Source organism: Lepisosteus oculatus, chromosome 5, assembly GCF_040954835.1.
Source record: "Lepisosteus oculatus isolate fLepOcu1 chromosome 5, fLepOcu1.hap2, whole genome shotgun sequence".
In the NCBI taxonomy this organism is placed as follows: Eukaryota; Metazoa; Chordata; class Actinopteri; order Semionotiformes; family Lepisosteidae; genus Lepisosteus; species Lepisosteus oculatus.
The window spans coordinates 1,540,504-1,566,112 of NC_090700.1; the positions used below are offsets into that span (position 1 = coordinate 1,540,504).

General features: G+C 50.0%; 2 protein-coding genes across 5 annotated transcripts in view; one reads left to right on the plus strand and one right to left on the minus strand.

Moving 5' to 3' along the window:
- Window positions 1-1,024: 1,024 nt before the first annotated feature.
- LOC102694276 (choline-phosphate cytidylyltransferase B) lies at window positions 1,025-14,512 on the minus strand. Of its 2 annotated transcripts, none has more exons than XM_015341762.2 (8): window positions 13,997-14,512; window positions 8,680-8,779; window positions 7,341-7,457; window positions 6,214-6,365; window positions 5,544-5,622; window positions 4,855-4,997; window positions 4,127-4,315; window positions 1,025-3,021 (listed from the first exon to the last, which is right to left on the minus strand). In XM_015341762.2, exons 1-8 carry the CDS (start codon window positions 14,183-14,185, stop codon window positions 2,824-2,826), a joined length of 1,167 nt encoding a protein of 388 aa, XP_015197248.1. In that variant the 5' UTR covers window positions 14,186-14,512; the 3' UTR covers window positions 1,025-2,823. The 2 variants fall into 2 exon arrangements, with proteins under 2 accessions (XP_015197248.1, XP_006627793.1); XM_006627730.3 differs by lacking the exon at window positions 13,997-14,512 and adding an exon at window positions 10,856-11,804.
- A 1,942-nt stretch (window positions 14,513-16,454) lies between these two features.
- pola1 (polymerase (DNA directed), alpha 1) overlaps window positions 16,455-25,609 on the plus strand; it is a 78,029-nt gene continuing 68,874 nt past the window's right edge. For 2 of the 3 annotated variants that reach the window (XR_001477883.2, XM_015341474.2), the window contains exons 1-17: window positions 16,456-16,646; window positions 17,426-17,550; window positions 17,756-17,852; window positions 18,102-18,182; window positions 18,782-18,900; window positions 19,090-19,152; window positions 19,322-19,423; window positions 19,532-19,688; window positions 20,035-20,203; window positions 20,366-20,547; window positions 21,174-21,286; window positions 21,750-21,863; window positions 22,275-22,349; window positions 23,418-23,556; window positions 24,026-24,180; window positions 25,193-25,277; window positions 25,388-25,449. Coding sequence is in view for 2 of the 3 variants with exons in the window: in XM_015341474.2 (XP_015196960.2) it covers window positions 16,598-16,646; window positions 17,426-17,550; window positions 17,756-17,852; window positions 18,102-18,182; window positions 18,782-18,900; window positions 19,090-19,152; window positions 19,322-19,423; window positions 19,532-19,688; window positions 20,035-20,203; window positions 20,366-20,547; window positions 21,174-21,286; window positions 21,750-21,863; window positions 22,275-22,349; window positions 23,418-23,556; window positions 24,026-24,180; window positions 25,193-25,277; window positions 25,388-25,449 (1,887 nt within the window). In the remaining variant the exon portion in view is untranslated. Of the gene's footprint in view, window positions 16,647-17,425; window positions 17,551-17,755; window positions 17,853-18,101; window positions 18,183-18,781; window positions 18,901-19,089; window positions 19,153-19,321; window positions 19,424-19,531; window positions 19,689-20,034; window positions 20,204-20,365; window positions 20,548-21,173; window positions 21,287-21,749; window positions 21,864-22,274; window positions 22,350-23,417; window positions 23,557-24,025; window positions 24,181-25,192; window positions 25,278-25,387; window positions 25,450-25,609 lie in introns of all 3 variants that reach the window. The other variant, XM_015341475.2, reaches the window with a different exon arrangement.

Sequence of the window (25,609 nt, forward strand, 5' to 3'; positions counted from 1 at the left end):
GCCAGCGTGTTCTGCTGTTGGACCTCAGGACTGTGTTGATCAGTTCTATGGGATTTTATTGTTAACCTGGACCAGGACTGCACTCAATATACTTTGGACAGATCTTGTCAGAATATTAGTCACTTAGAGTTGGACCTTTTCATCAGGTCACTACAGTGACTGAATAGGGGAGTTCAGTCTTCCTTCAGCTGGCATCTGTGAAACATGGATTTTCAGGAGTTTCCAGAAACTCCTGAGTTTCCTTGCCCTGTTTCGTCACATGCTCACATGCCACTGAACTGTGCAGCCCAGTAGCGCCAGGCGGGTCTGATGATTTGGGCCCAGTAACACCAATCGGGCCTGATGATTTTGGGTCCAGTAGCGCCAGGCGGGCCCGATGATTCTCTCCCTGTCTGTGTGTCTGTGTCTCATGGAGAAAAGCTGGGGTATGCGAAAAGACGAATTCCTAATGCAAGAAATTGTATAGGGCTAATAAAGAAACATTAACATTACATTAAATGATTTGGGTCCAGTAGTGCCAGGCAGGCCTGATGATTTGGGACCAGTAGAGCCAGGCAGGCCTGATGATGTTGGGCCCAGTAGCGCCAGACGGGCCTGATGATTTGGGACCAGTAGAGCCAGGCAGGCCTGATGATATTGGGCTCAGTAGCGCCAAGCAGTGGATAAGGGATGACGGTGTCACCAGCATGGAGGTTTGGTGGCTGAGGAGTCCATCCTGAGGAGTGTCATCCTGTCATCCCTGGACCCAACCAGTTGCAAAACCAACCACTCGGATCCTCCCCAACTCAGCTGAGCCACCTGGTTCCCTGTCTCATGTGAGAACTGTATTTCTAACCTGTTCAAGCAGAGATAAGGAGCACTGTTCACCTTCAGAACTTACAGCGTGACCTCCGGCCGTTGTACGACAGACTGACTGCTCTAAGAAGGAAATGGAGGTCTTGCTGAGCGGGAAATTTCTCCAGGTAACTTCCATCCTCACCCAAAGCAAATCCCGGCTGTGACACACAGACACACGAAGACCTGGTCTTGTCTTGTACCCTTTATTTGTTACATATTAATCCATTTTTTTGTAATTATAAAAAAAATCTAATTTGAAACATTTCTTCCAGAACATTCAATACATCGACTTTGTACAGAGCGCATCAAAATGTATGGACTCTTGAGGCAAAAAGATGTTTTTTTTTGCCCTTGACTTTTTTTGTTGTCGTGAAAACCCCACTCTGCACTCCGTGTGGAAAGGATCAAGGCCTAACGTGAACACCTATTAGATATTCTTGAATAGGTAGGCTCGTGGTGGACAGCTCCAGTGCTGCAGGGCCACTTTTTGGAAGTAGAGTGACCCCAGACCATATCCTGCCCCAGTAGGTCCAGTTAGCTGGTGGAAGAATGTGCTGGAGTAATGGAACATTGTGACCAATTAACCTTAAAACACAGGGCTCCGATACGGGGGTTTGATCAGGATTCACCCTTGCACACTCTTAGAAAGACCTCCAGCAGTCGTGATCTCTAAACATCCGTGCATGATGCACAGAGACACTGAACATGATAGAAGATCAAAGAAAACAGGGTCACATTTTCACTCGACACTCAACAGCACCGAAAGCATTAAACCACTGGAAGTAAAGACACCATAGTGTCATTAATGTGCCGTGGTAAAAAAAAAAAGTTTTTGATTTGAATTTGGTTTGCTTTTTTTTTTTTATTTATGCAGTCATTACTACTAATCGTTACAGTAACATTACACATTTAACAGACGTCGGACACCTGTCCTGGTCAGAGGAGACACACTGTGGCAGGTAAGCAGGAGTACTTGTTCAGCTGGAGCAGTTTTCCTCTCAGTCATGATGAACTAATAATCTGCAAACCTGCTCTTTTGACTGGAGTTGAGCACCACTGCTTGTTACATTAAGTTAAATGAATTTGTTCAAACAAAACGTGCAAACTTTGCACAAAAAAACACGAGAAATCAGATTTACAGAGAAAATTCATCCCCCTACGAGCTTTCTCTTTATGTTACATTATAGCGGTTACACAGCTTTAAAAGCATTTTCTAGAATTCTCAAGTAACCTTCTGCTTGACACAATAATTGTATTGAATTGCTGTGATTCCATCAGGAGCTCCTGCATTGTCAGAAAGTCCATGATTGTTGGTGACTGGCTCTTGAGACCTTGAGTACAGAGTCCCCAGGCTCCACTCCTGGCGAGTAAATTCAATCCTCCGTTTTTTTAAATACATCGATATCTGCGTAGGCAGGAACCCAGTGTCAATCTGAAGATCATTAAGATATAGATTTTTTTTTACATTTTCTACTGATGACTTGAAACAAAAAAGCAACGAGGGACTTTTTTTCAATGCACATGTCAATTTTTGCAAAGTGTGTCCAAAAACCAGCTTATCTTCAACGGCTCAAGTACCAGTTCGTTCAAAACCGAAGGTTAACATTCAGGTCAAGTATCATCACACCAGTCTTTGGCAAGTAAGCCGGTCCTGAGTGGTCAAGGGATCTTTGACACTTCCGTTGTGAATTTAAAAACACTTACCTGCTATTCTCTAGTTAGTTCTAGGTTCAAGATTAATAGTAATTAAATTGACAGGCAGAATGAAGTGTTTCAAGTCAGAATACATGTGAGTACTTTTAAATACATTTTCTCATTGGTACCCATGAGGCTAAGCTTTCCTTTCAATGTGCGATGTCCACATCTCCCTGTAATGTGTTTATCCGGGGGCGACTCACAGCACGGCCTGCCGCTGTGGAAGGACCGACACAGGGCGCCGCCCTGTCTGACAGTAGCAGTACTGCGTCCCGGGGTGGCAGGCGGTCCCTACTTCTCGTCCTCGTCCCCCTCGCTCATGCTGCTGACGGAGGCAGAGGCGCCATGCGGGGAGGCCGGGGGGGAGGTCTTGAAGGCCCAGCGCGAGGTGGGGGAGGGCGAGCGCTCTCGCGTGGGGCTGCCCGTGGGGGACTGGCGCGGAGACAGCGCCTGCAGCATCCGCCCGCTGCGCTCCTGGAACATCTGCTTCTGCGGGGGAGACGCACACGCGGTCAGCCGTTACTCGCTCCCGCCTGAACCCTGCAGAAGACGTTAGAGTCTCCTCTGCCCTTATTTCACCTCTGGCAGCGAGTTCGGCGACGGACAAAGTCTGACATCTGTACCCCCCCGCCTTCGCAAAACTCCCTGCTTAAACGCAAGTGCTGGGTGTGTTCCTCAAATAACCGTGCCCTGCCGTGCTACAGGCACCAGGCAGGGGCAAGCAGGGCTTGAAACAGAGGTCTGTGGGTTCCGTTTTAAAAAAACCCAAAACTGAGGGTTCTGCCGGGCGTTTTAGAGAAGAACCATCCTCTTTGAAGGCAAACTTGAATAATCATGTCATCCGTGAGGTTTAAGCCGTTTTGGGTGGACTAAGGCTAAATGAGTCCCCTGTTCCTTCAGGAGACACCTGCTTTTTAATTACAGTCGTTTGGCACAAATGAATCTATTGCGAGCAGCTTTAGTGTGATAAGTTTAAAAAAATATCCATGTAATTAAAAGTGTTTCCCAAGGGGGAACAATTTATAATAAGAATACAGAGATCTTCGGAGGTGGGAGTACCTCTAATACAACTACAGTATATAACCAAAATAGACCTGAAATATTTAATTGTATTCGCATCTAATACTTTTCACAGTGTGCATTGCTGCACTTACCTGTAAATATTAAGAATTTGCAAGGCAGCCAAGTGCAGATTAAATGTTCTTATACCTGAAAGATGGTCTTCTGCAAATACCACTTTAATTGTCAGAAACAACTTTATTGATTAATATGTAGAAACTTACAGCAAATACTGATCAATAAAGAAATAGTTTGAAGACTGCTTATTCCTTTTTCTCCTTTCTTGAGTGTCAGACCTTTGCTGATTAATGGGTTTGACCATTTGCAGTTTGAAAGTCACCTGTGCAATAAACTGTATGAAAATGACTCTTGCTTCCCCCCCATGCAGCTGCTAAAATGCATATTTTTACATTTAGATTTGTCAAAAAAAGACATTTTAATAGTGATTTTGTTGTAGACTATTGAGGGATTATATCTTACCAGCAACAGTCAGAAGACACATTTCTCAAAACTGCAGAAGAAGTGTTGTTCTTACCCAGGCTCCATCGGGGCCAAAGAGCTCCAGAAAGCTGCCGATAAACTCTCTGGATTTCTCTTCCCACTTCTGGATGAGATCATGGCTTTTCTCCTCTACTTTGTTCACAAAGTGCTTTGACTTCTCCTCCACGTTCTTGACCTTCTCCTTCATTCTGTCCACCTGGTTCTGCAGGCGGTACTTCTTCTCCTGCGGTGCAAAAGAGAAGCTGATGGGCCGGGCGCTCAGTGGGGGAGCGAGGGGCCTGAGGCCCAGCCGTGCTGCTGGGACACCCTGCAGAAGCCAAAGAGCAGAAAAACTAATTCCCCCTGTCGGAGGGGCCGGTACGAGGCTCCTCATTGTGCTCCATTTTGGACACGTTTTTATGGACTGTTTACGGATCTGTGTCTGGCTGTGTTAAACATCATCAGTGTGAAGCCCTCTACGTATTTCACATTCCTCCCTGAAAGGGGGAGAATACTTCCTCCTGAAACTCAGGCCTGAGCTGATCTGAGCCTTCCCCATGGCCTGTGCATTTCCATGGCCTTCCGCAGGCTGACAGGCTCCAGATGTCACCTGAGGAACACAGTGTTGGACACTTAAGGTGGTTTGTGCACATGGCTACAGAGCAGAACATCGGGCTGTGGTGCCATGATGCGAAGCCACGCTCAGCACAGTGAACAGCCTGTTGTCAGTCCAGCTCCAGCCCCTCCCTGGACAGCTCTGGGAACAGCAGGCCTGACACTCACGTTGATGAAGCTCACGTTCAGCTCCTTCGCCGTGTAGCCTCTCTGCAGATTGCGTCTGGCGTACACGTCATAGTCGCGCACGATTCGAGTGATGATGTCAGATGTGGAGATGCCCTCTGTTCTCTGAGTGGGGACGAACATGCCTGGAGCAGAAAAAAGACACGAGGCCCAACGTGCATAGAGACTACTAAGAAGCAGTAGTGCTCCATCTAAAGTGAAACCATTCCACATCCATACCTACATGGCTTATAGTAAACCAGGTGGTTGTAACAGGAACTCAAGATGTTTGTACTGTTCTGAGAGACAGAAAAGGTTAATTTCCAACATACAATGGCTGTACGTTTGTACCACTCTCTTAAGTGTTGTTATCTTTCTTCCTCTGAAAGATTCTAATTTTGCACATTTGACTGAATGCTGGTGTGAACAAGAGGGATACAGAGCTCTTTGCTCATTTCCCTCTAGGGAGCTTGGTGTCATTCCATCAACCTGTTGACTGGACTAGATAACACTTTACCATGCTACTATCAATCACTGACACCTAAAGCTCACTTGATGTTCAAACATTTTGCACAGAACAGCATTCTTCTCAAGGAGAAACTGAGATGTTTTTGGTTTGAGTATTTGTGACTGATTAAATGACACAAGGCATGGATTGTGAATAGTCCATAAGGGTTGTTTATATTCCTCACCTGCCTCCTTTATGTGCTTATACACATCTTCTGAACCAGCAGAAGAATATGGAATATCGTCATGAGCAACAAAGTCAATCTGCAAAAACAAACAGACGCATTGAATCTGATTAAGATTTCACTGAAGAGGGAATTCCCCTTATTTCACAGAACTCTGACTGTCCAGTACAATCCTGGACAAAATGCCAATCACTTTAATTGTAGTGAATAATTCTTGATGGCTAGATTTTGATCTCTGCAGACAGAGGACAGAGAAGAGGCATCTTCCCATTTAGCACATCATAGCATCACAGTCTGACACTGAGCCATGTTACACAAGGACTTTTTCCATGAATGAATCTTCATTTGCATGCTGGTCAGGTGGTCCATGATGAATGGCTATGTGTTAGCTGGGGGTGAGCACTTAGACTCACACAGCTTGGCTCTGGCCCCAAGGACGATCAAGGCTGAAGTCACTGTGCTTTTTGTACCAGAATCTGGCAGCATCCCTTAACATCCTGTGGTTTGGAAACTATGATGTTCCAGTGCTGCAGAGTGACAGAATGATATATCCATCTGTATATTTGGAGTGGACAAATAGCAAAACCAATTCGCTTCACTCTAAATATCAAACATTTCCCATCCATCACAGCCATCTCCTCTATATGCACACGTTGTCCACAGAGCTGACCTTGTGCTGTTCGAGGAACTCGGGGGTGAGCGTCCAGGGGGCGTCCCTGATGACCTCGTCGACGTAGCGGCAGTGCCTCAAGGCCTCGTACCTCTCCTCCTCCGTCATCACCGTGAAGCCCTTGTACTTGTGCGTCAGCTCGTCGCTGCACACTGAAACACCGAAAACCGCCGTTAACCCCCAGCCGGGGGCGCTTGTCCTGAGGCGCGGGACTACAGGACGGAGGTCCAGCCTGTGCCCATCCAGCCCACTGTGCTGGATCTCAGGAGCTTGTTTACTCCAGAACCTCAAAGAGGGACAGACTCAGAGCAACAGAGCTCGTTTTGAAATTCGCGGCAGGAATTGACAGACCACCCCCCCACCTTCCAGTAATTTGCTGCAGTATGTCTTGCTATCGTATACTGTGTATCTCACTGCTGGCCCAGATCAAGCTCAGGTCAGCCTCTGACAGCCTGGCTCTGACTGAGTAGGGGGATGGGAACAGTGGTGTTTAAAGTGTGCATCTACAGCCCAGCCAGGCCAGACAGCTGTGTTCTGGTAAGAACATGGAAATAAAGACAGGCTCATTCAGTAACTACTGTAGTAGCTAAAATACCATCACTTCCTGAAAGCGTTCAGAGTCTGGGCCTCAACAACCTAACCGTTCTGGTTACTCGCAAGTCTTTGTGTGAAAAGTGCTTCCTATCACCTGTGCTAAAAGAACCCTCTTCATTCCATGCTGTGACCCTGAGACTTTGTTTCACAATTTAGTGTGCAGTACTCCTGCGGGTTGACAATATCCATACCTATCCATAGGGTTCCATATGCTTGGATCAAATCTCCTCTCAGTCTCCTTTGTTCTAGGCTGAAGGGATTCAGCTCCATTAACCCGTCATTATCTGACCATCCCTGAGACCAGGTGTCATTCCGGCTGCTCTTTCTATGAATTCTCCAGACTTTACCCTTATTGTGGTAAGACGATAAAAACTGAACGCAGTACTCTGAATGAAGGCCTACCAGTAACATTGTAAGTCACATTTATTAGTTTCAGATTTTGTGTTCACCATATTGATACTACGAGCATTTCATAATTTCGTAAGTAAGCCTGGTTTAAAGAAGCTGGAAGTGTCACACTGAAATAGTCCTACCTCCCACTATCAGGTATCCGTTAGGGAAAAGGTTCTTGGCCTGCATGAGAGCGCGGGCGTGGCCGGAGTGGAAGAGGTCAAATATCCCATCAGCGTACACCCTCACTGGCCTGTCCACTGCGAGGAGAGAAAGACACGGTCAGCAGACACTCCTCTCTCCCTCTCCGGGCCGTACTGCTGCCAGCCTTCCCATCCTCTAATGAACACAGGTCCTGGATCAAACTACAGGGAAGAGTCGGGGAGTCTAGAGCCCTGCTGCTGAAGATCATACCCCAGTTTCCTCCCAGAAGCGTCTGGATGAGATCCTCCAGAAACCAAACGAGCTCGATGAGCTGATCCCCATCCCTTGTGTGCTTCCAAACGTGTGACGGAAATAAAGTCACAGCAGAACAGATCCTCCTTGCACTGCTTCCCAAGCTGCAGTTTCACCATGGTTTGGCCCCTTACTGTGCCTGCCTGGCTTCCCCAGCTCGTCCTGCGCTGTGCCGTTCCCCTGGTCGCCTGATACACTGTACGATTTCAAGGGCTCTGCCTTCCCTCTGAAAGCCATGGGAAATCAGTAAGCACACACCAGAAAGGGAAACTGCCGGACAGCATCCCCTCCGGCAAATCTCACTGTCCTGTTTTGTTATCCTCACTTGCTCATACCAGCCTTTTCTTCCTGTGCGGGAATAATATCAGAAAGGCGATGCTCAACCGTGTGCACATTAAGAATGAAACTGGGATTAGAACTGCAAGGGGTTTCCCGTCGGTGGTCCTTATCTGTAAGTGTGCCGGGGAGCTGTGCTTTCTGCTGCTGTGGGCTGACAGATTTGCTGACAGAAGGGCATCAGATGGGGCGCTGAAGCAGTGTTTTTTCTCAGTGCTTAGTCAGCATATTTAAGAGTAAGGCTTGTCCTGACAGCGGACCTCAGACAGAGCTCTCTGTGTGGTTAAATCATGACCATGTGGTTTCTGCTGAAGTGTGTTCGACTGGCCAGAAAGGACTGAACTGGTCTCTGATCTGACTCTGACTATCTCAGATCGAATAGATTTTTCCTGTCAGGATTTATATTTCGAATAAATAAATATTAACATGCGTTGAGTATGAAATTTCTTCATTCCAATCCAGTCCAGAATCAAAGATCGGTGCCAAACTGCGGGGCTGGATTGAAACTCAAGTGCTGTTACTGGAAGGTATTGCTTGTGTGCTCAGACAATTACCGGCACTGCACACAAAATGAACAGCCGTGGCAATCCTGTTGCACTTCCTTTGTTGCTAGTGGGAAGACAGAACACCTAGAGAACAGAACCTGGTAGTAGCAACAGAAACCTGCAGCCCCAGAGAGTCGGGCCTGACCTGGTGTGCCCAGATGCGCCTGAGCAACGGTGAGCCTCTCGTGAGGAGCTCTGCATTGACAGCTGGTTTCGTCCGCGAACGCAGCGGGCTCCCTCAGCGTCTGAAATAGAACAAAAGAGGGGAAAGCGTGTGTTTGGAGTTGGCAAGCTTGGTAGATTCCTGGGAACCTGCCTCCCCTGTCTTTGGCATCTCCCTCGGGTGCTGCAGGCTCAACAACAGGTACTGTAGGACCAATATCTTAAAAGAGGCATCCTCCTAACTGGCTGCAAAGCTGACTGTTGCCATGCTTCTGAGAACCGTTAGTTTCTCCGGTGTTTTGAAAGCTGGGTATAGCTCAAGCGTACAACACAAAGATAACATACGTATGGTCCAGTTGTTGTGTGTTGTTGTTTTTTGCAATGACGAGCTGCATGATAGTCGTTTTGAATGTGCACAATCACTTAATGCATACTTGGGACCAGCACGGCATAACCTGGTCAGGATGCCTTGACATGCCCCTGGGTTGGCAAAAAGTCAAGGGCCAGTCCATCTGGACATGCTGTTTCCAGTCATCAATAATTCAGCGCCTGTAGCTTCCTACACTCGTGTAAACATGTCCTTTTGTTCAAGTAGAAAACTAACATCGTAGCATCTTGGGTTTTAGTCTTCTGGAGCTGTCCATATTTTCTCTCACTGGAATTACAGCAGTCCTATGAGTAAGGCCTTTGGGCAGCCTTTATTAAGCACGGTTTTAAAGCAAAATAGTGTGACCTGACTGTGATTTGAAAATTATCTGCAGAGCTGTCAGATGGTAAGGTTCTGGATGTACCCTATTGCACAGAGTCAAAGAAAGGAGACGTGATTCATTAAATACAACAGCACAGGACTGAAAAGAGCTGTAGAAAAAATCGTCTTGTCCTGATGGAAACTGACATGTTTGTCAATACCAGCCTTTTTAATAATAACTCTGGTGTTAGAGTCTGACCCCAATGACCTCAGGTTTTGTTTAAGCACACCACAGCTTAATTGTATTAGATATCAGGGATATTGACTGCTTGTAAGACACAGATCTAGAGCTGCTCAGCAGTTTCGAAAATTTACGGGGATGTAACAGATAGATTTACGAACAAAATGAAAGTGATGTAACAATAAAAGACCAAATGTTCTCAGCAGTTTTCTGCCTGACAGATATTGGCCATGGTGTGTAAAATCCACTGAAGGAGATGTCTGTTCAGGGGTCAGGCAGCGTTGAACTGGGAACAGGAGAGAGATCTACAAACTCCGCTCATTTCGCCCAGAACAGACAAAGGGTGTTCTAGGTACATCTTTGGCAGAAGTGAGGTTGTGGGATTTCAGAAGATGTAACCCCGCTCATGGTCAAGAGGCGAAGAAAAGCATCCAGTCCAGTGCACAGCTGGAGGAGGTCCAGGGGCTCCAGTATGAGGCTCCACGGAAAAAGAGCCCATTAAACAGCTAGAGCACATCTGGCTCAGCTGGACTGCCCCCTGTTGACGCTGGGCTGACTGCCCTCGATAAAACTGGGTTAGAGAACTGAAATGGTCAGAAATCAATAACGTGCATGTGACAGATGCTTATTGATCAACGGACCTGGATTGTTTCGACTACAGACTTTCTGTCAGACAGAAATCATATTCAATTTTCCTTAGCTGCAGAGGTAACAGAGGGGAAAGGCATACTGGCTGCTGGGACTGAGTACAGTGTCGCCAATGGTAACGACCTTTTAAGACCCTTCCCAGAAGGCTGATGCACTGCAGGAGGTCCTGAAGGGCGGCTGAGACACACTGCTCTTATCCTGCAGGTTACTATTCTGGTCCTATTCGCTGTGACAGTCTGACATCCTCTGCAGCACCAGCATGCAAGACGAGAAAACTGAGAAACTGAGAAACTTAAAAGGCCGCATCCACAGTCAATCCAACCCCAATCCCCCCTGGAACAGGATGGCTAGCCGGGAGGTAGCTGGGATGTTGCAATTCCAAGCAGGAGCTTGTTGTTAGCGAGAGCAAAGAGGTTGAGCCTGTCCCTGTCCCAGGGTGCTGTCGGGCAGCGGCACCGCGAGGGGAAGCGAGCAGCGGCTCAGCATTCCACATCACAGACACAGCCCTCAGCCTGCTGCTGCTTCCGCCGAGACAAAGGAGACATTTCAGACACGGAGGAGAAAAAAAACACATTCACTCACCGTCCGCGGCTGGGGACATGTGTGCTCTATCTCCTCCATGGTTCCTGAAGGAGGCTCAAAAGAAGGGAATTTTGGGATACCTATCTGTGACTCAGCATCAGGGCTGAGCACTAGCATGGCTATCCTCCTCACTCTATTGTGCCCAACACGTCTGCCCACACTCCAGCCAGCTCCCCCCCTCCCCCTCCAAGGTTGGCAGCTTCTTCCTAGCAATTCGTTTGCTCTATGATGTCCTCGAGAGGAGGCCGAGAGAGGGTGGGGTCCTCTGTACCGTATTGTAGTAAAATGCAGGCTGGACAGCCACAGCCTCGGTCGGTTACCATAACAACAGCCTCACGGAGGCAGAAAAAAGGCAGGGAGGGAGGGGAGGCGTCTGCAGGGAGAGCAGCAGCCCCGCCGAAGCTGCTGCTCCCTCGTTTGCATGGGAGGAGCTGATTGGCTGCCACGGCCATAGCGCCACCAGGAAGCGATTCGCACAGGCCTGGAGTGTCATGGGATATGCAAACGAGGGAAGCCGTCGATGTGTGGGTGGAGCTCAGCTCTGTGCCCTGGATGCGCCAGGCTCACTCAGCCCGAGGTTGAGGAGGCTGTGCGGGGGGCACCCTCTCAGGTACAGGCAGCTAATGAGCTGGCTGACCTCAAGTTGTATAGTGAGGGATTTATTCTCATTCCAGACATATACAGTACAAGTATGCAATGGAACGAAATACAATTCCTCCTGGTCCACGGAACAAATACAGGCAGGACAGACAGGACACTGACATAGACAGGATACACATAGTACAAAGTGCAGATAGTGCAAATGACAAGGCAATACGTAATACATTATACACAACACACTGGGGGGATTTAAACCCTGTTTCTGGAGCTGGGGTGGGTGCAAGTAGATTCCAGGGTGTTGAGGAGCCTGAGAGTCTGCAGGAAGAAGCTGTTACAGAGTCCGGTGGAGCTGGCCCATACGATATCTTTTCCCAGGTGGTGTGCATGGGACATAAAGTGCTTACAAAGACGACATTGTACCCCACATTTATAAATACATTCTTACCTTAAAATTTTCATTGCATTTTTACCTTTACTCATTTCTAGGCATTGGCCATTTATTTACAAAGTAATGCCACTGTATGATGTTACTGCAAACTAAGACAGTGTTTTGTGGGAATATCAATCGCCTTGGATTACTGAAACGTATACCCTGTTAGTTCTCTCCTCTGCGCTGTCAGTACTGTCTTGGAGTTAGGAGTCCAAGAAAGTGAAATGACATACTGAGGCTTTCACAAGGCTCCACACTACTTTTGCAAAGTATGCATTATTGCAGCGTTTCCCAGAGAGATACTCTGGTGAAGGGGTGATGATGACGATGATGATGATAATAATCATCATCTTCAGCAGCGCTTCTCTGGACACTCCACTCAAAGTGCTTTACAGGTAATGGGGATCCCCTCCACCACCACCATTATAGCCCCACCTGGATGATGCTCCAGTACTCTCACACACCCCAGCTCTCAGTGGGGAGGAGAGCAGAGTGATGAAGCCAGTTCAGAGATGGGGATCATTAGGAGGCCGTGATTGGTAAAGTCCAATGGGAATTTTTTGCCAGGACACCTGAGTAACACCCATACTGTTTTTGAGGAACACCCTCGGATTTTTAATGATAATGTAGATTGAGGAACTCAGTTTTACGTCTCATCCAAAGGACGGCACCTTTTTACAGTACAGAGTCCCTGTCACTATACTGGGGCATTGGGTCCTACACAGACCCCAGGGTGAGCCCCCCTGCTGGCCCCACTAACACCTCTTCCAGCAGCAGCCTTAGCTTTCCCAGGAGTCTCCCATCCAGGTACTGGCCAGGCTCACACTGCTGAGCTCCAGTGAGCTGCCAGCTGGGAGCTGCAGGGTGACATAGGGATGGGAGATCATTATCTTTGGTCCTGGATTGGACACATCCCGTTCTGTGACTGGGGGAGGAGAACAGACCGATAACATACTGCACAGGGCAATTCCTCGTGTCCACACCTGGGGGCAGTGTTACTTTCTCAGCGCAAGTGAACCAGGGAGCCCCTTTAAACCCAACACAACCCCCATGCCCCACGCCCGCCCACCCCCCAAAAAACAAACTCTTTACATGATTTTACTGTAACACGGGATCGAATTGAATTCAAGACACCCTTTGGTTTCTAAGTACTTCGAAGGAGAATAAAGGCAATGGTTTAATTTTGCCTGAAAATGACATTCTGTCCTGTGTATGAAAAAATAAGTTTGAAACTTGTATTCAACCGAACTTTCTATGCTCAACACGTTATATAATCAGAAGAAAAGAAAGAATGATAAAATAAGGAAGAATATTTTTAAAATATTAAATATAACCAGTCCTTGATAATTTTCAGGGTAGGATTTGAAACGGAAACAAAAATCTTTCTTGGACCACAAGTGTAATTGAGGTAAATCCAAAATCCAAAAATATGTTACCAGTAAGTCACCAACATGTTAAAAGATATGTAAATGATGTCGCCAATTTTAACTGGTTAGCAGGAAAAACTTATTTTAACTTATTTTAAACTCCTTTTGTGCGCTATATCCTTCTCCGACTAGTTTATGCGTAAGTGTCACTTCACGGCACGTTAATGCAAATTATTATTTAATCGCAGACAAGTTAAATGTTTCCCTTTTATTTCTGTATTGTGGCGTTTCTATTCTATTTCTGTTTTCTAACGGAGGCAGAGTGATGCAGAAGCTTCATATGAATGTAAGCAGAAAATGTCACTCAGATTCGTCTGTACCGATTAACAACATACGGGTCAACTTCGTTTCCACGCTCTTTCTCTCTGCCCCGGTGTCGGGTTCTCTCTCGTCAACCAGTTATAGATCGAAGTCACGACTAAACAGACCACCCGGAGTCCTGCGCGCATTACGAGAAGGCAGGACACCCGAGCCGTGTTTTGCCGGTCGGACCTGTCGTCTGCCCGGCTCCAGCCGCGATCCTGAGGCTGGGGGGCAGGCTGGAGTCCAGCGGCAGACGGGGTTTATTCCCCTGCCAAGCCTATCCGCAGGGCAGGTATTACACTGTGACACTAAACGACATTTAGTGACACGGCTCCCCTCTCGCCTCCCTCCCTCCCCCCTGCTTGAGATTGACAGAATTACCTTGCGGGGCGCTTTGACGCCTGGAAGAGGCAGCCCAACTCTTCCTTCGCCTCTGCGTTTCCTACCAACCATCTCGGACCGCGGCAGCCCCCGAGCACGCCAGGCTCTGCCTCTGTCAGCGCGACGGAGGCCGGTTTCGGGAACCCTGACTGACCCTTGCTGACGAAGTCGACAGTGTGCAAAGTTCATGCCAAGTTGGTCGCGACGGGCTCCTCGGTATCGACAGCGAGAGCGGTGAAAGGCCAGTTTATGTAAAGGAGGGAGGGGGGGAGCTTCGGGACTGCTGCCGCTGGAGGGGCACGGAACGACCGCTGGACCGCTGGGCCCCCCGCTCCCCTAACGCAGGGACTCGGGGTTAGGACCCGATAGCGACGCCCTGAAACCGCTGGGCCGCTCGCTCAGCCCGGTGTGAGCGCAGTGGTGTGGGAGCGAGGGGGACGGCACGCCTCGGCGAGCAGGGTCTGAAAAAGCTCCTGAAAACAGGCTGCCATTGTTGGGACAGAAGCACCCGGGGTGGTAGCCATGGCAACTGCTTCCTCGGGATAAATCGCCCCATTTAGCCAGGACCAAGCGCCTGGAGAAGCCCGCCCGCTCGGCTTTCCCAGCGTTTCCATTCAGCTCAGCTCTTAAAGGCGCAGGCCTGACCCGTGGCGGGTCTGCCGGTCTTACAGCCTGTGAGACGGAAACTCATTTCAAAGACAGCTGTGGTATCCGATGGGAGATGTGCATTCCTTGGATAGACTATGATACAGGCGTACCTGATTAAATGATTAGTTTTGCTTGTCAGCATCCAAGAAGCCTGTTTGAAACGTGTACAGACGAGCAACACGAATAAACATAAAGCCTTCTGTGTGCTAAAGAAAATGAGACTGCACATTGCAGCTCTATCATCCGACTAAATATTATAATATGTATAATAATAATATAATACTGTAAAGAAATAAGTAATTGTTATTTTCTTGCTTTCGGAGACTCGGGGACAGGCTTGCTTTTGTGGCGTCTTCACACTAGGACACCCATGGTGTTGGGTTCTCCACAATATCTGTTTTTTTATAGCAAACTAATAATAAAATGACTCTCTAATACAACATAGGTGTAATTGAATATCATTTTATTAGCTGTGTCCTACCGATTGTTAACCAAATAAATAAAACTGCTTGATTTTTTTTTTGCTGGTAAAAAATGAATAAAACCATCAGAAACTATTTTTTCTCTCACATGTACAGTAACTGCGCTTCCGTGTACCAGCGTCACCTGCACGAGTTTATTTGAAATAGATGTAGCCCTACAGCGCCACCCTGCGGAGTATAAGTGATCTTCCGGGAGAACATCAGAGATGCCATCGGATTCGTTCTTTCTCGCTTGTCGGCACAGACTCCGGCTACACCCGCGCCTTGTGTTGGATACAGCGGTGAGGAAAGCGAATGATTGGATGGGCGTTATCTCTTTTATCTGACCCAACATCCCAGAGGTTCTCCCACGGTTCGGTGAATTAGCTGGGATACAGACGACACCGGCACCGGCTGTAAGAGAAGACAAGACACTGGAGAGCCTTTACCAGCGGCTGGGGGGTAATCTGATGAAGGGCTCGCAGTCATTTCAATTTCAGTTAAGAAAATGCTCTGCTGGCATGACTGACGTGAAAAGTCTGGCCAGATTCTTGAGCGTTAGGACTGTAACAACAAGCGAGTTAAAAACGCGTTCTGTTCCATGCAAAAACAAACACGTACAGAACGCGCTTGTCCGAGAGCGAATTGCTCACGGACTTGCAGTGATGTTTGTAACGACGGTGCAGTGCCAACGGTAAACAGTATTGTAGGGACTCTTGCAATTTTACCTTTTTAATCATTCGCAATCTTTTTAATCGTCGTTGAAATGTTTAGTTCGTATTAATCTCCTTTGCTTTTAGTGTCAGAGTTTATACGGTTTAGCAAAATAAATTATATTCACAGTAGCAGGCAGATGCAGGTGTATAGGGAATGGGAATGGGAGAAAATTAGGGAAAGTTTCTGGTGGTTTGATGCCGACTGGTCCGTACTTCACCTGCAGCTATGTAGGGCGAACCAAAGCTCTATCGGTCAACGTGGGTTTTTGATTTATTCAATTGTCTCCGAGAACAGTACATCAGTACAGTTGGGTTGTTACAATTAAATAATATGTAGAAAGTACAGTACAACAGATTTATGAGCGCCTCAGATACTATGAATATGAAACTGCCCAATACCCATAAAGACTAAAAAAATAAAAACTCATCCAACTGCAAGAGATAAATAAATTAAGAAGAAGCTGTAATGTATGTTTAGTTGGACGGAAAAGCTTTGTAGCGCTTCAATGACTGAAACTACAAAGACCATCATTCCTTTAATCTTAATCCGCCGTCCCATCTTCCTTTATTGTGACGTAACGTCCGGGCGTGCTGTTTTCTGCCTCCGCGCACAAACGTACTGTGGGTATAAAAAAAATACACGAAGCTCATTGGTCAGGTGTCTCCTCGCGTCATTTCCGCTGTGCAAGTTTTCCCGGGAAAGGCGATTGGCGCGGACTTGATTGTTTTGGATAGAAAGTGGAGGATTACGGTGTCAGAAGGATAGGGAGATCGTTATGGCTCCAGTATCCACATCAGATAAAGATGCCGATAATCACGACGGTGGTGAGTAGCAGGCCGCAAGTGCAGTGGGAGACCGGTGGATCAGCGATGAATTTAAATCACGTTGCGGGTGATATTTCTTTGCCGTCTGGGGCAGGTTGCGGGCGGGCTGTCCCTTTTGCCTCATCAGAGCGGTTGCTTTTCGCGAAGACGGGCCGTTGTGTTTAAGGGATGAGAAACCTCGCAGCCTCGGACGCAGCAGGACGACGCTGCAGTTCTGAGCGAGTGATTTGCGCGCCCGGCCGGGGCTCGTACGTCCCTCTTCCGCGGCCCCGGCGGCTGCCCGTGTGGTGAGGGTGCCCTCCCGGGGTCGCAGGCAGTTCTGAGTGCGGGAGAGCTCTTGCAGAGGTCGTTTCCCTCACTCTGCCTGACCCTCGTCGCAGGCGTGCGTGATGGCCTTTTGCGGGTTGGCACTGACGAGCAACGCTGTGGTGGAGATTTAAACATCCCCTTGCGTCATAGTCAAGCGCCCATCCCTTCCGAGAGGCTGGCAGCGGGAAACCCGGAGACCTTATTTCGGAATGGCCGAGTATTGAGACAGGCGGAGTGACAGGTCACACCAAAGACCGGCTCTGTCCGAGGAGAGGGTTTGTGTTCATAGCAGGACAGCTTTAAGGGTCTGAGGGGCTTTATTTCTCAAGAGGCCCGAGGTCTTAAACAGATCTTTTCTTCTTTGCGTTTGACGGGTAGTTGATGGTTTTTAAAGACTTCAGATTAATTTGGTCCTCCTCTGGGCATCCTTCCCGCCCGTGAGCCTGAGAGATGATTTCTGTCGTGCTCAGACGCTGGAGACTCCTGTGGGATTGCGGTGTCGCGCTCCAGGAGGGAGAAGAAGGAGAAAACTGGGCGCAGGTCTGCCCTGGAGCAGCTGAAGAGAGCCAAGAAAGGAGAAAAAGTCAAGTATGAGGTTTGTGGCGGCCCGCTCCTTGCTGACATGCATGCTCGTTCTTGGTGCTGTGGGGACAGAGGGTAGTTTGGGGCGTCGCGCTCTCTGGCACTTCAGTAAGGTGTCGGGTGAGCAGGGCCTGTCAGTATGACACGGAGTGTGTGTGAGGGTTCTCAGCTCTCTGGTCTCTGTGGCGATGTGCTCTGAGTCTGTGTGGCCTGCGCAGGTGGAGGAGCTCACCAGCGTGTACGAGGAGGTGGACGAGGAGCAGTACTCCCGGCTGGTCAGGGAGAGGCAGGACGACGACTGGATCATCGACGATGGTGAGTCAGAGTGCGGTGACGCAGGGCGCCGGCGGTCGAGCTCGTAGCCTGCAGTCAGTTCCGGGAGTCTGTCAGTTCTGTTCGAGATTACCGGGAGTCACTGGTGGCATCTTTTTTACCTCCAGTGCGGGGATCCGGCTTCCTGCTCGGTGTCAGAGCGGCAGGGAGGGAGTCTCTGTCATGAGTTGTTTTGACCTGTCCTGTGACTGAGCTTGCCCTTGGGCGTTAACGCTTGGCCTCTCTGAGCAGATGGGACAGGCTACGTGGAAGACGGGCGGGAGATCTTCGACGAGGACCTTGATGGGGATGCCCTGGACAGAGCTCCCAGAGGTGACCGATGTCTGGGGTGTATTCGGGGCTGGGGGGCAGACAGGGTGCTCTTGCTCTACAAAATGCCCGGCTGTGGTTAAGAATGAGTATCGTGGTGTTTTTACTGTACGGCCAAATTCCATTTAATAACAGGAGTAGTAATTATTATTATTTATACCTGTAACGGTGTGCGTTAGTGTAGCACTGTTAATCTCAAAGGACCCCAAAGCTCTTTATGTACAGGTGGGAACAGTGAATTGCAGCCCCTCCTGGGTCCCATGGGTGCCATTCAGCAGTCATTCTGCCGCACGGCAGCGCGGGTGGAGCAGTGTGGGGCTTGAGGGAGGCCGCATTGCTCGAGGCCAGAGTGGCGTTTAAGCCTGGGCTCCGAGGACAACGGCCCTGTTCTTGTGGAGAGTGCTGTGGGATCTTTATTGCCCACGTAGTCAGGGCCTCGGTGGACCATGTCGTGTGATCCGCTGTGTCCCTGGTCACCATGCAAGGAGAGTGGCTTGGGAACAGCAGTCCAGAGGTAAAGCCGATGACGCTTGCAGCAACAGCGGTTCCCCTCGGAGGCAAGACGGCTGTGTGAACGTGTTGCCCTGTCTGTGCCTGTGCAGGGAAGGGGGGCGACCGGAGCACGGGCAGCAAGGAGAGGAAGAGTGTGAAGAAGGCAGCAGTGTCCAAACCCAGCAGCATCAAGTCCATGTTCATGGCCAACAGTGCAAAGAGCAAGGAGGTCAGGCTTGGTGTCCTTCACTCTTTTTCATCCAGCCAAAATACCTTAAAGAGAACTTTGTAACAGTGGTGTGGTAAAGTTGTGATTGTTCGATTAGCTTGAAAGTTAAATTGCACGATAACGATGGGTAATCGAGACAGCAGCGTTTATTTATGACTGACTCGGATGAAATGCTCTTTGGTGTTTCAGAAAGATGTTGACTTGTCCAAGGATGACCTCCTGGGTGACCTCCTGCAGGATCTCCATTCTGAGGTACTGTGACGAGAGCACCTCTCGTGCACGAGCGCCCCCTCTTCTGTGGACCCCCCTCTCTGCTCCTGGCAGTTCGGAGCAAGAGGTTTTGTAATTGGAGGGCAGGATTCTGTCTCCTGCTCTTGGTGTGAAGGAGCGGCATCGATGTGTTTCTCCCCCCCCTTTCCAGAAGTCTCCTGTACTGACCCCACCGCCTGTCATTGCTCTGAAGAAGAAGAAGCCCGCTGGGGTACCCCCGAACCCCTTCTCTGTCAGGACTCCGACTCCTAAGGTACAGGAAGCGTACCGCTGAGCCGAGTTTGTCGCGCGGCACGTTTCTGGGGATGAGCGAGGCACGTGTGCTCTGCCGCCCGGTGTAACGGTTCTTCCCCTCTCAAAGGCCCCGGCCGTGACGCCCAGCAGACCGGTCAGCTCCGCGGGCCGGCGCGCCGCCGCTGACCTCTGCCCCGGGGCCAGGGCGCGGATCGCCCCCCTGGAGACCCCCGACACGGCTGACGCCAAGCGAGTGAAGGTGGAGGAGCAGGAGCTGCCTCAAGGTACCCGCCGGCCGCAGGGCCGCTGTGTCTCTTCGCTCAGGGGACACTGCACCGCCAGTGAGCGAGAGCCCAGGGACGGGCAGTACAGAGTTCAGATTCGCCTCCTGAAGTGGAGGTTCAGAAGCCTACGTTTACGTTGCAAAATGTTCCCCACACTGAGTTTTGTGAACAGCGGGCGTTTCCATTCAGACGCTAGCTGACACTCGAGTCCGTTTGTACCCCTTCTCAGTACACTTCCGGCCCACAGGACTGTTGCAGGGGAGAAGGCCCGCAGCCGCGCTCGGCGGAGCCCGGAGAGTCGCGCTGGGGCCTGAACATGCGCGTGTGTGTGTGTGTGCTCCCCCAGCAGGGGGTGCCGCCGCTGACCTGGTGTTTGACGAGGGGGACTTCGACGAGCCCATGGAGGAGGGGGACGAGGGGGCTGCGGGGGGCAGCTCGACGGCGGAGGTGAAGGAGGAGCTGGAGCCGCGGGCCGCGGTGAAGGAGGAGGTGGAGCGGCCGGACGGCGCTCTCCAGTAAGCAGCAGTCCTCACTTCGCCACAGGGGCTGGGGGGTGGCCTCGGGGAGCTTCTCCTTCGCTGACTGAGCTGTTCTTAGCTGTGTGAAAGAGTCCTGGCGGGATAGTGTAGCTGGTGAAGCGAGTGGATCGGGGAGGTGTGACCGGCTCTCTCCGGCAGGCGGGCAGCAGCGGCGCCGGAGGCGTCGTGCTGGGAGAGGATGGAGGGCGACGGGGGCGCCGAGCCGGCCGTGGACGTGCAGGTGGACTCCAGCCGCCTGCCCTTGGTGGTAGGGCCGGACGGGGAGCAGGTCTTCCGCTTCTACTGGCTGGACGCCTTCGAGGACCAGTACAACCAGCCAGGTGAGCGGCGCTGTCACTGGGCCCCTCACGTCTCCTTAATGTGAGGATGAGAGACCGGAGCCCTAGTCTCGCCCTTGTCCGGACGGCAGCCCCTCTCACTGCGCTCTGCGCTGGAAGATGTTTAAACCCTGTACTGTGCACGAAGTGAGGGGGAAATCGGACAGGTTTTCGGCTTGCTCATGTTTTGCTCCTTTCCCTGGAAATCTGGACAGCACAGTGTAGGACAGCGTGTCACTTTGCTGGCACAAAAACACACTTGGTGAGCTTTCTGATTTGAGTTCAGAAATTCCCAGTAATTGTCTTTTTGTTAGCTGTTAAGTCTATTTAACTGAGGTATACATATCGGAGCTGCAAAAGCATTTTGGTTTTTAAAATATTCATTACTTTAGTTATTAGTCTGTGGGTGAAAATCTGCAATAGATCTTATCTCAGTGACGTGAGATTAAGGTGCCTCGCCTGCTGAAGAGAGTTCACTTTAAGATGAGAAACAATTCCTTGCATGTATATCGTGCTTTACTCCCCGAATGATCGCAGACGGCTTGACAGACGTAGGAGGGGAGGGGCTGAGCAAGCGCAGACAGACGTGTGGGAAGGGGTTATCCTGACTCCGAGCTGCTGTCTTGCAGGTGTTGTGTACCTCTTTGGAAAGGTGTGGATTGAGCCTGCCCAGGCACACGTCAGCTGCTGCGTCGCGGTGAAGAATGTCGAGCGCTCGATGTACATCCTGCCTCGGGAGCATGTTAGTACCCCTCTTCCCAGCAAGAAATCGTCAGGTTTATCACCCTGCCAGGGGGTCCGGGGCGCCTCCATTAGCAGATGAAGTGGGCTCTGGCAGCACATAAGTGTCCTTCTGTCTAACGGACGATAGATGCTGAGCAGGAGCTTGTGGGTGGGCAGCCGTGCCTTTTCGGCGTGAGGCAGGATGATGCCCAGGGCTCCAAGAGGCATGCCTTGCAGGTTTCCAGCCGGGAAAATCCGGCTCCTTCTGCCTGAGGGCAGGAGCCTCTGCGTCGCAGAGTTGGTCCAGGTGCTGTGGGGCGGAGTGGGTGTAAAGCAGCAGGCCAGGACGCGTTGGGCAGGAGTGGGCTGTGGCAGCCACGGCAGGGTCCGACAGGTCCGCTGTCCAGTCAGCCCCCACCCCCCAGGCTGCCTGGGAGCCTTCTGGGATTGGAGTCGGACGAAGGGAATGTGCTCTCTTTCAGAAAGTGAACCTGAAAACCGGAGAGGAGTCGGACGTCCGAGTCACCATGATGGATGTTTACCAGGAGTTCAGCGAGCTGTCGGAAAAATACAAGATAATGAAGTTCAAGTCGAAGGTTTGGGACTGTGTTTGCTCCTGCTTATGAGTCTCGGGCGCACCAGGGAGTGCTGGGATATTTCAGTTGCAGGAAGGAGGAGTTAAGGGCTCTTTTGGGGATGGAGCTATATACAGTATTGGCAGTGTCTGAGATGAATAGTCTCTATAGAAATAACATTCTGTTGTTTCTTCCTCCTACTTCCGTTCCCCTTGGGCACTGACTCTGAAGTGAGTCTTCTCGTGTTCATTTCTCTCCAACGGTACCTTAACTGTTACAGCAGAACCTGTAATCAATATTTGCAGTTGGTTCGCTGTATAGTCAAAAGCCATCAGTTGAAAGACTATTATTTCAAAAAAGTTTTGTTTTTGCTTAGAAAAGTTTCAAGACAGCAGTGTTTTTTTTTTCTTTTTCCCCGCTTTGTCTCCTCAGAAAGCTGTGAAGAACTATGCCTTTGAAATCCCAGACGTGCCTTCACAGGCCGAGTACTTGGAAGTGCGGTATTCTGTGAGTAAATCCTGCCCCGCAGACCTGCTGTGCTAGTCCTCCTGTGATCACATTCAGACTGAATGCTTATAATTGACCCCTGTAGAGCAGGCAATCAAGGAAAAACACATTTGATAAGTCAGCTGATTGTCTGCAGCTTCTAATATATTCAGCATTTTTTTTTTGAAGGCCTTATTCATTCAACTAGTAAATGATGTTAAAATAACAAGTAGGTTGGACAGAAAAATTGATTCTCAATCTTTGGTGCATTCATCCAGAGCTTTACCTGAGCCACGGACGTACATTTTCTAAAGAATTTATTTCAAGTACAGTAAACCCTTGCTGTAACAGACTTCAGATATAATGGCGAAACTCCGGTAAAAGGGGGGTTTTGTCTACTGAAGGGATGTCTGTGTTGTCGCCTTGTGATCTGAAGCTGGTACATGCAGTGGAATTTCAAATCCAGTGACGGATGGCCCTGGTGATTTTGTAAAAGTCGCAGTATAGTTAATAAAAGAACCTGTGGTGAAGCTTTGTGTGTGGTGGAGATCGAAGAGAGAGAACTGTTCGGTAAGGAATTGAAGATAATTTTCCAGCTGCGCAGTGCTGTCGAGACGCGTCTCGCCTGGCGTTCACTCCCGGGTAATGCCCAAGTGTACAGGCAGGAGACGTCTACGCCAGGATATAAAACCAGCAGGAAAGGCCTCAGCAGTGCTGTGTGGGGATGCTGACAGCTCACAGACCCACTCCCACTGTTGTCAGCAAGTCCCAGAGACCGAGGCTCCTCGAGGACAGACTGAACGAGTTTCCCGCAGCCTGTTACCATCCGTTTTAGTTGATTAATGTAAAGCCAGTGCATTAGTACTTTGAGTGTCACCTAAGGGAAGGTTCCTTATGTCTTTTTACCATGCAGACTGTATTCTGTAGTAAATCATGCGACAGCAGAGGGGTGGACTTGGGTATATGCAAGCTTGGCCATTCGCAGTGGCTCTCTGGACGTCCCTGCTGTCCTGTATTGTGTATGGTCTTGCTGGTCCTGCCACACTTCCTCCTGATGACTGTGGACCTGGTGCGGTTCTGTTCTTCCAGGCCGAGATGCCCCAGTTGCCGTCGGACCTGAGGGGCGAAACCTTCTCCCATGTGTTTGGGACCAACACTTCCGGCCTGGAGCACTTCCTGCTGGGCCGAAAGATCAGGGGGCCGTGCTGGCTGGACATCCGGGCCCCCCGTGAGTGCAGGGAGTGCTGAGAGTTCTAGACTCCACAGCCACAGGGTTGCGGGTTTGAATCCGTGGTGAGGGCATAGCTGCCGCACTGTTGAGCGTTCAGATCACTCCGGCTGCTGCCCTCCTGTGCGGATGGGTCTCCAGGTCTCCGTCGGGAAAGGGCTTGTCTTTATTCCCAGCTTGCTGAGTGTTCTCTTGAGGAAAGTGCTTGATGCCCACAATGGTAAGATCATTGTGGAGTTCAGCTGTCTGCTTGAACCTCTTTTTTTTTTTTTTTTTTTTTACAAGGTGGAAGGTAGTTTCAAAATTATTTACAATTTGCTACACCTTCGCGTTTACAATTTGCGTTTGTTCTGAAAGCAAATGTAGGCGTGGCCGGAGCGTAATGACCGCCCCCCTGTCCTGCTGCGTGCTGGCCAGTGGGGGCCGGAGCGTACTGACCGCCTGTCCTGCTGTGTTGAATGTTGTCCAGAGCTGTGCAGCCCCTCTGTGAGCTGGTGCAAAGTGGAGGCCGTCGCCACGAAGTGCGAGCTGGTCTCCGTGGTGAAAGACCTGCCCCCCCCTCCCCTGGTTGTCATGGCGATCAGCATGAAGACCGCACAGAATGCCAAAACCCACCACAACGAGGTGAGGAGCCCCCCCACCCAGCCTCTCCCCTCTCACTCTAAAACCCTGGTTCCCGGTTTCGTGTTTCCTGAATGGTTGAGTCCGTGGGCATTGGATAAAGGGGCTTGTGCCTTTCCAGCAGGTGTTCCGTAACATGAAATGGACAAAAGTATTAATAGGAGGAGGTCCTGTGCAAAAAAGGTGTGTGATCTGGGCAGGTGTACCTCATCAGAAACGGGGGATGCTGCGCGGTTCAGGGAGTTTTCATGGACTAGTGGGAAGAGCTGTGGCACAGGAGGGTCATGGGTTCGAATCTCAGGTGGGCTCCAGGTCTTTATAAACAGGCAGTCTCCCGGCTGTCACTGTAAATGAGAGTGTCCTCTCGGCTGGTGTATCAGAAAGGCGTGCCTTGAGCTGCCCTGTTGATCCTGCAGGCTGCTCGGGAGAATCAGCTGAGCCATCCTTCTTAAACTGCAGTGCTCTTTGAGCTGGGGTTGAGGCTGTAATTTCTTCACACAGTTCTGATGGAGGATGCAATTAGTCAAGCTTGCTCCTTCTCTGTGTACCTTCCACTCTGCTGCACTCTCTGGTAAACACCAGGCAGAATTCCCAGCGGGAGAGAAATGAGATTTGAGAAACATAATTGCTGGGACTGATTTGAGTAAAAAGCTCTGGGTTTTGAGCTTTCCTGTCTCAAAGGCATCAGCTGACCGGTATGAAAGGCACTGTGGGAAATCCTAATACTGGGGTTGTGTTCATGAAAATATATGGTGTTTTTGGGCAAGTGTGCTCTTTAACTGGAAACACCTTGATATCATCACAATGTTTTGCAGCACTTTTCCTCATAGGTCTGCATTCCTGAGTCAGGGAGCACAGAACACATGGAGAAAGTGTATTGTACCCTTTACCCGTTGAGATTTCAGTTTTGTTCCTGTGTTCTTGGACCCTGTAAAAAGCCCAGGAGGGCTGTGCCCCTGCAGTCCAGTCCAGGCCCCTGCTGCAACCTCTCTCTCGCTCTGTGCCCCTGCTGCAGATCATGTCCCTGGCCGCCTTGGTCCACCAGGGGTTCCCCATGGACAGAGCGCCCCCCCAGCCTCCCTTCCAGACGCACTTCTGCGGTGAGTGTGCTCCCTCTCCTGCCTGTCTCCCTGTCGCCCGGCTGCTCCCCCTTGTCTGAGCACGGGAGGCGGCGGAGGTGCTGACTAAAGGGACCGATTCTGTCTTCTAGCCATCAGCAAACCAAGTGACTGCATCTTCCCATACGACTTCAAGGAGGCTGTGAATAGAAAGGCAAGTGGTGTCTGTCCGTCTGCTCTTGCTGCGTGCAGGTGGGGTCACGTGCTTAGAAGCTGGACTTTCTTCAAATTCATAGAATGTTGTTTTGTAAAGCAGAGCATGTGTCATCTTTAAGATCTGCGTGCGCCTGTTATTTGGGGATTTCTTGTAACGT

What these genes read in the sequence shown, in the direction of transcription:
- LOC102694276 (XM_015341762.2), bottom strand. Translation starts at nt 14,185, where the DNA reads ATGAACTTTGCACACTGTCGACTTCGTCAGCAAGGGTCAGTCAGGGTT. An exon ending in GGCGCATCTGGGCACACCAG is followed by an intron (nt 7,458 to 8,679) that starts GTCAGGCCCGAC and finishes CTCTCCTCGCAG; the next exon opens with TGGACAGGCCAGTGAGGGTG. An exon ending in AGTTCCTCGAACAGCACAAG is followed by an intron (nt 5,623 to 6,213) that starts GTCAGCTCTGTG and finishes TTGTTTTTGCAG; the next exon opens with ATTGACTTTGTTGCTCATGA.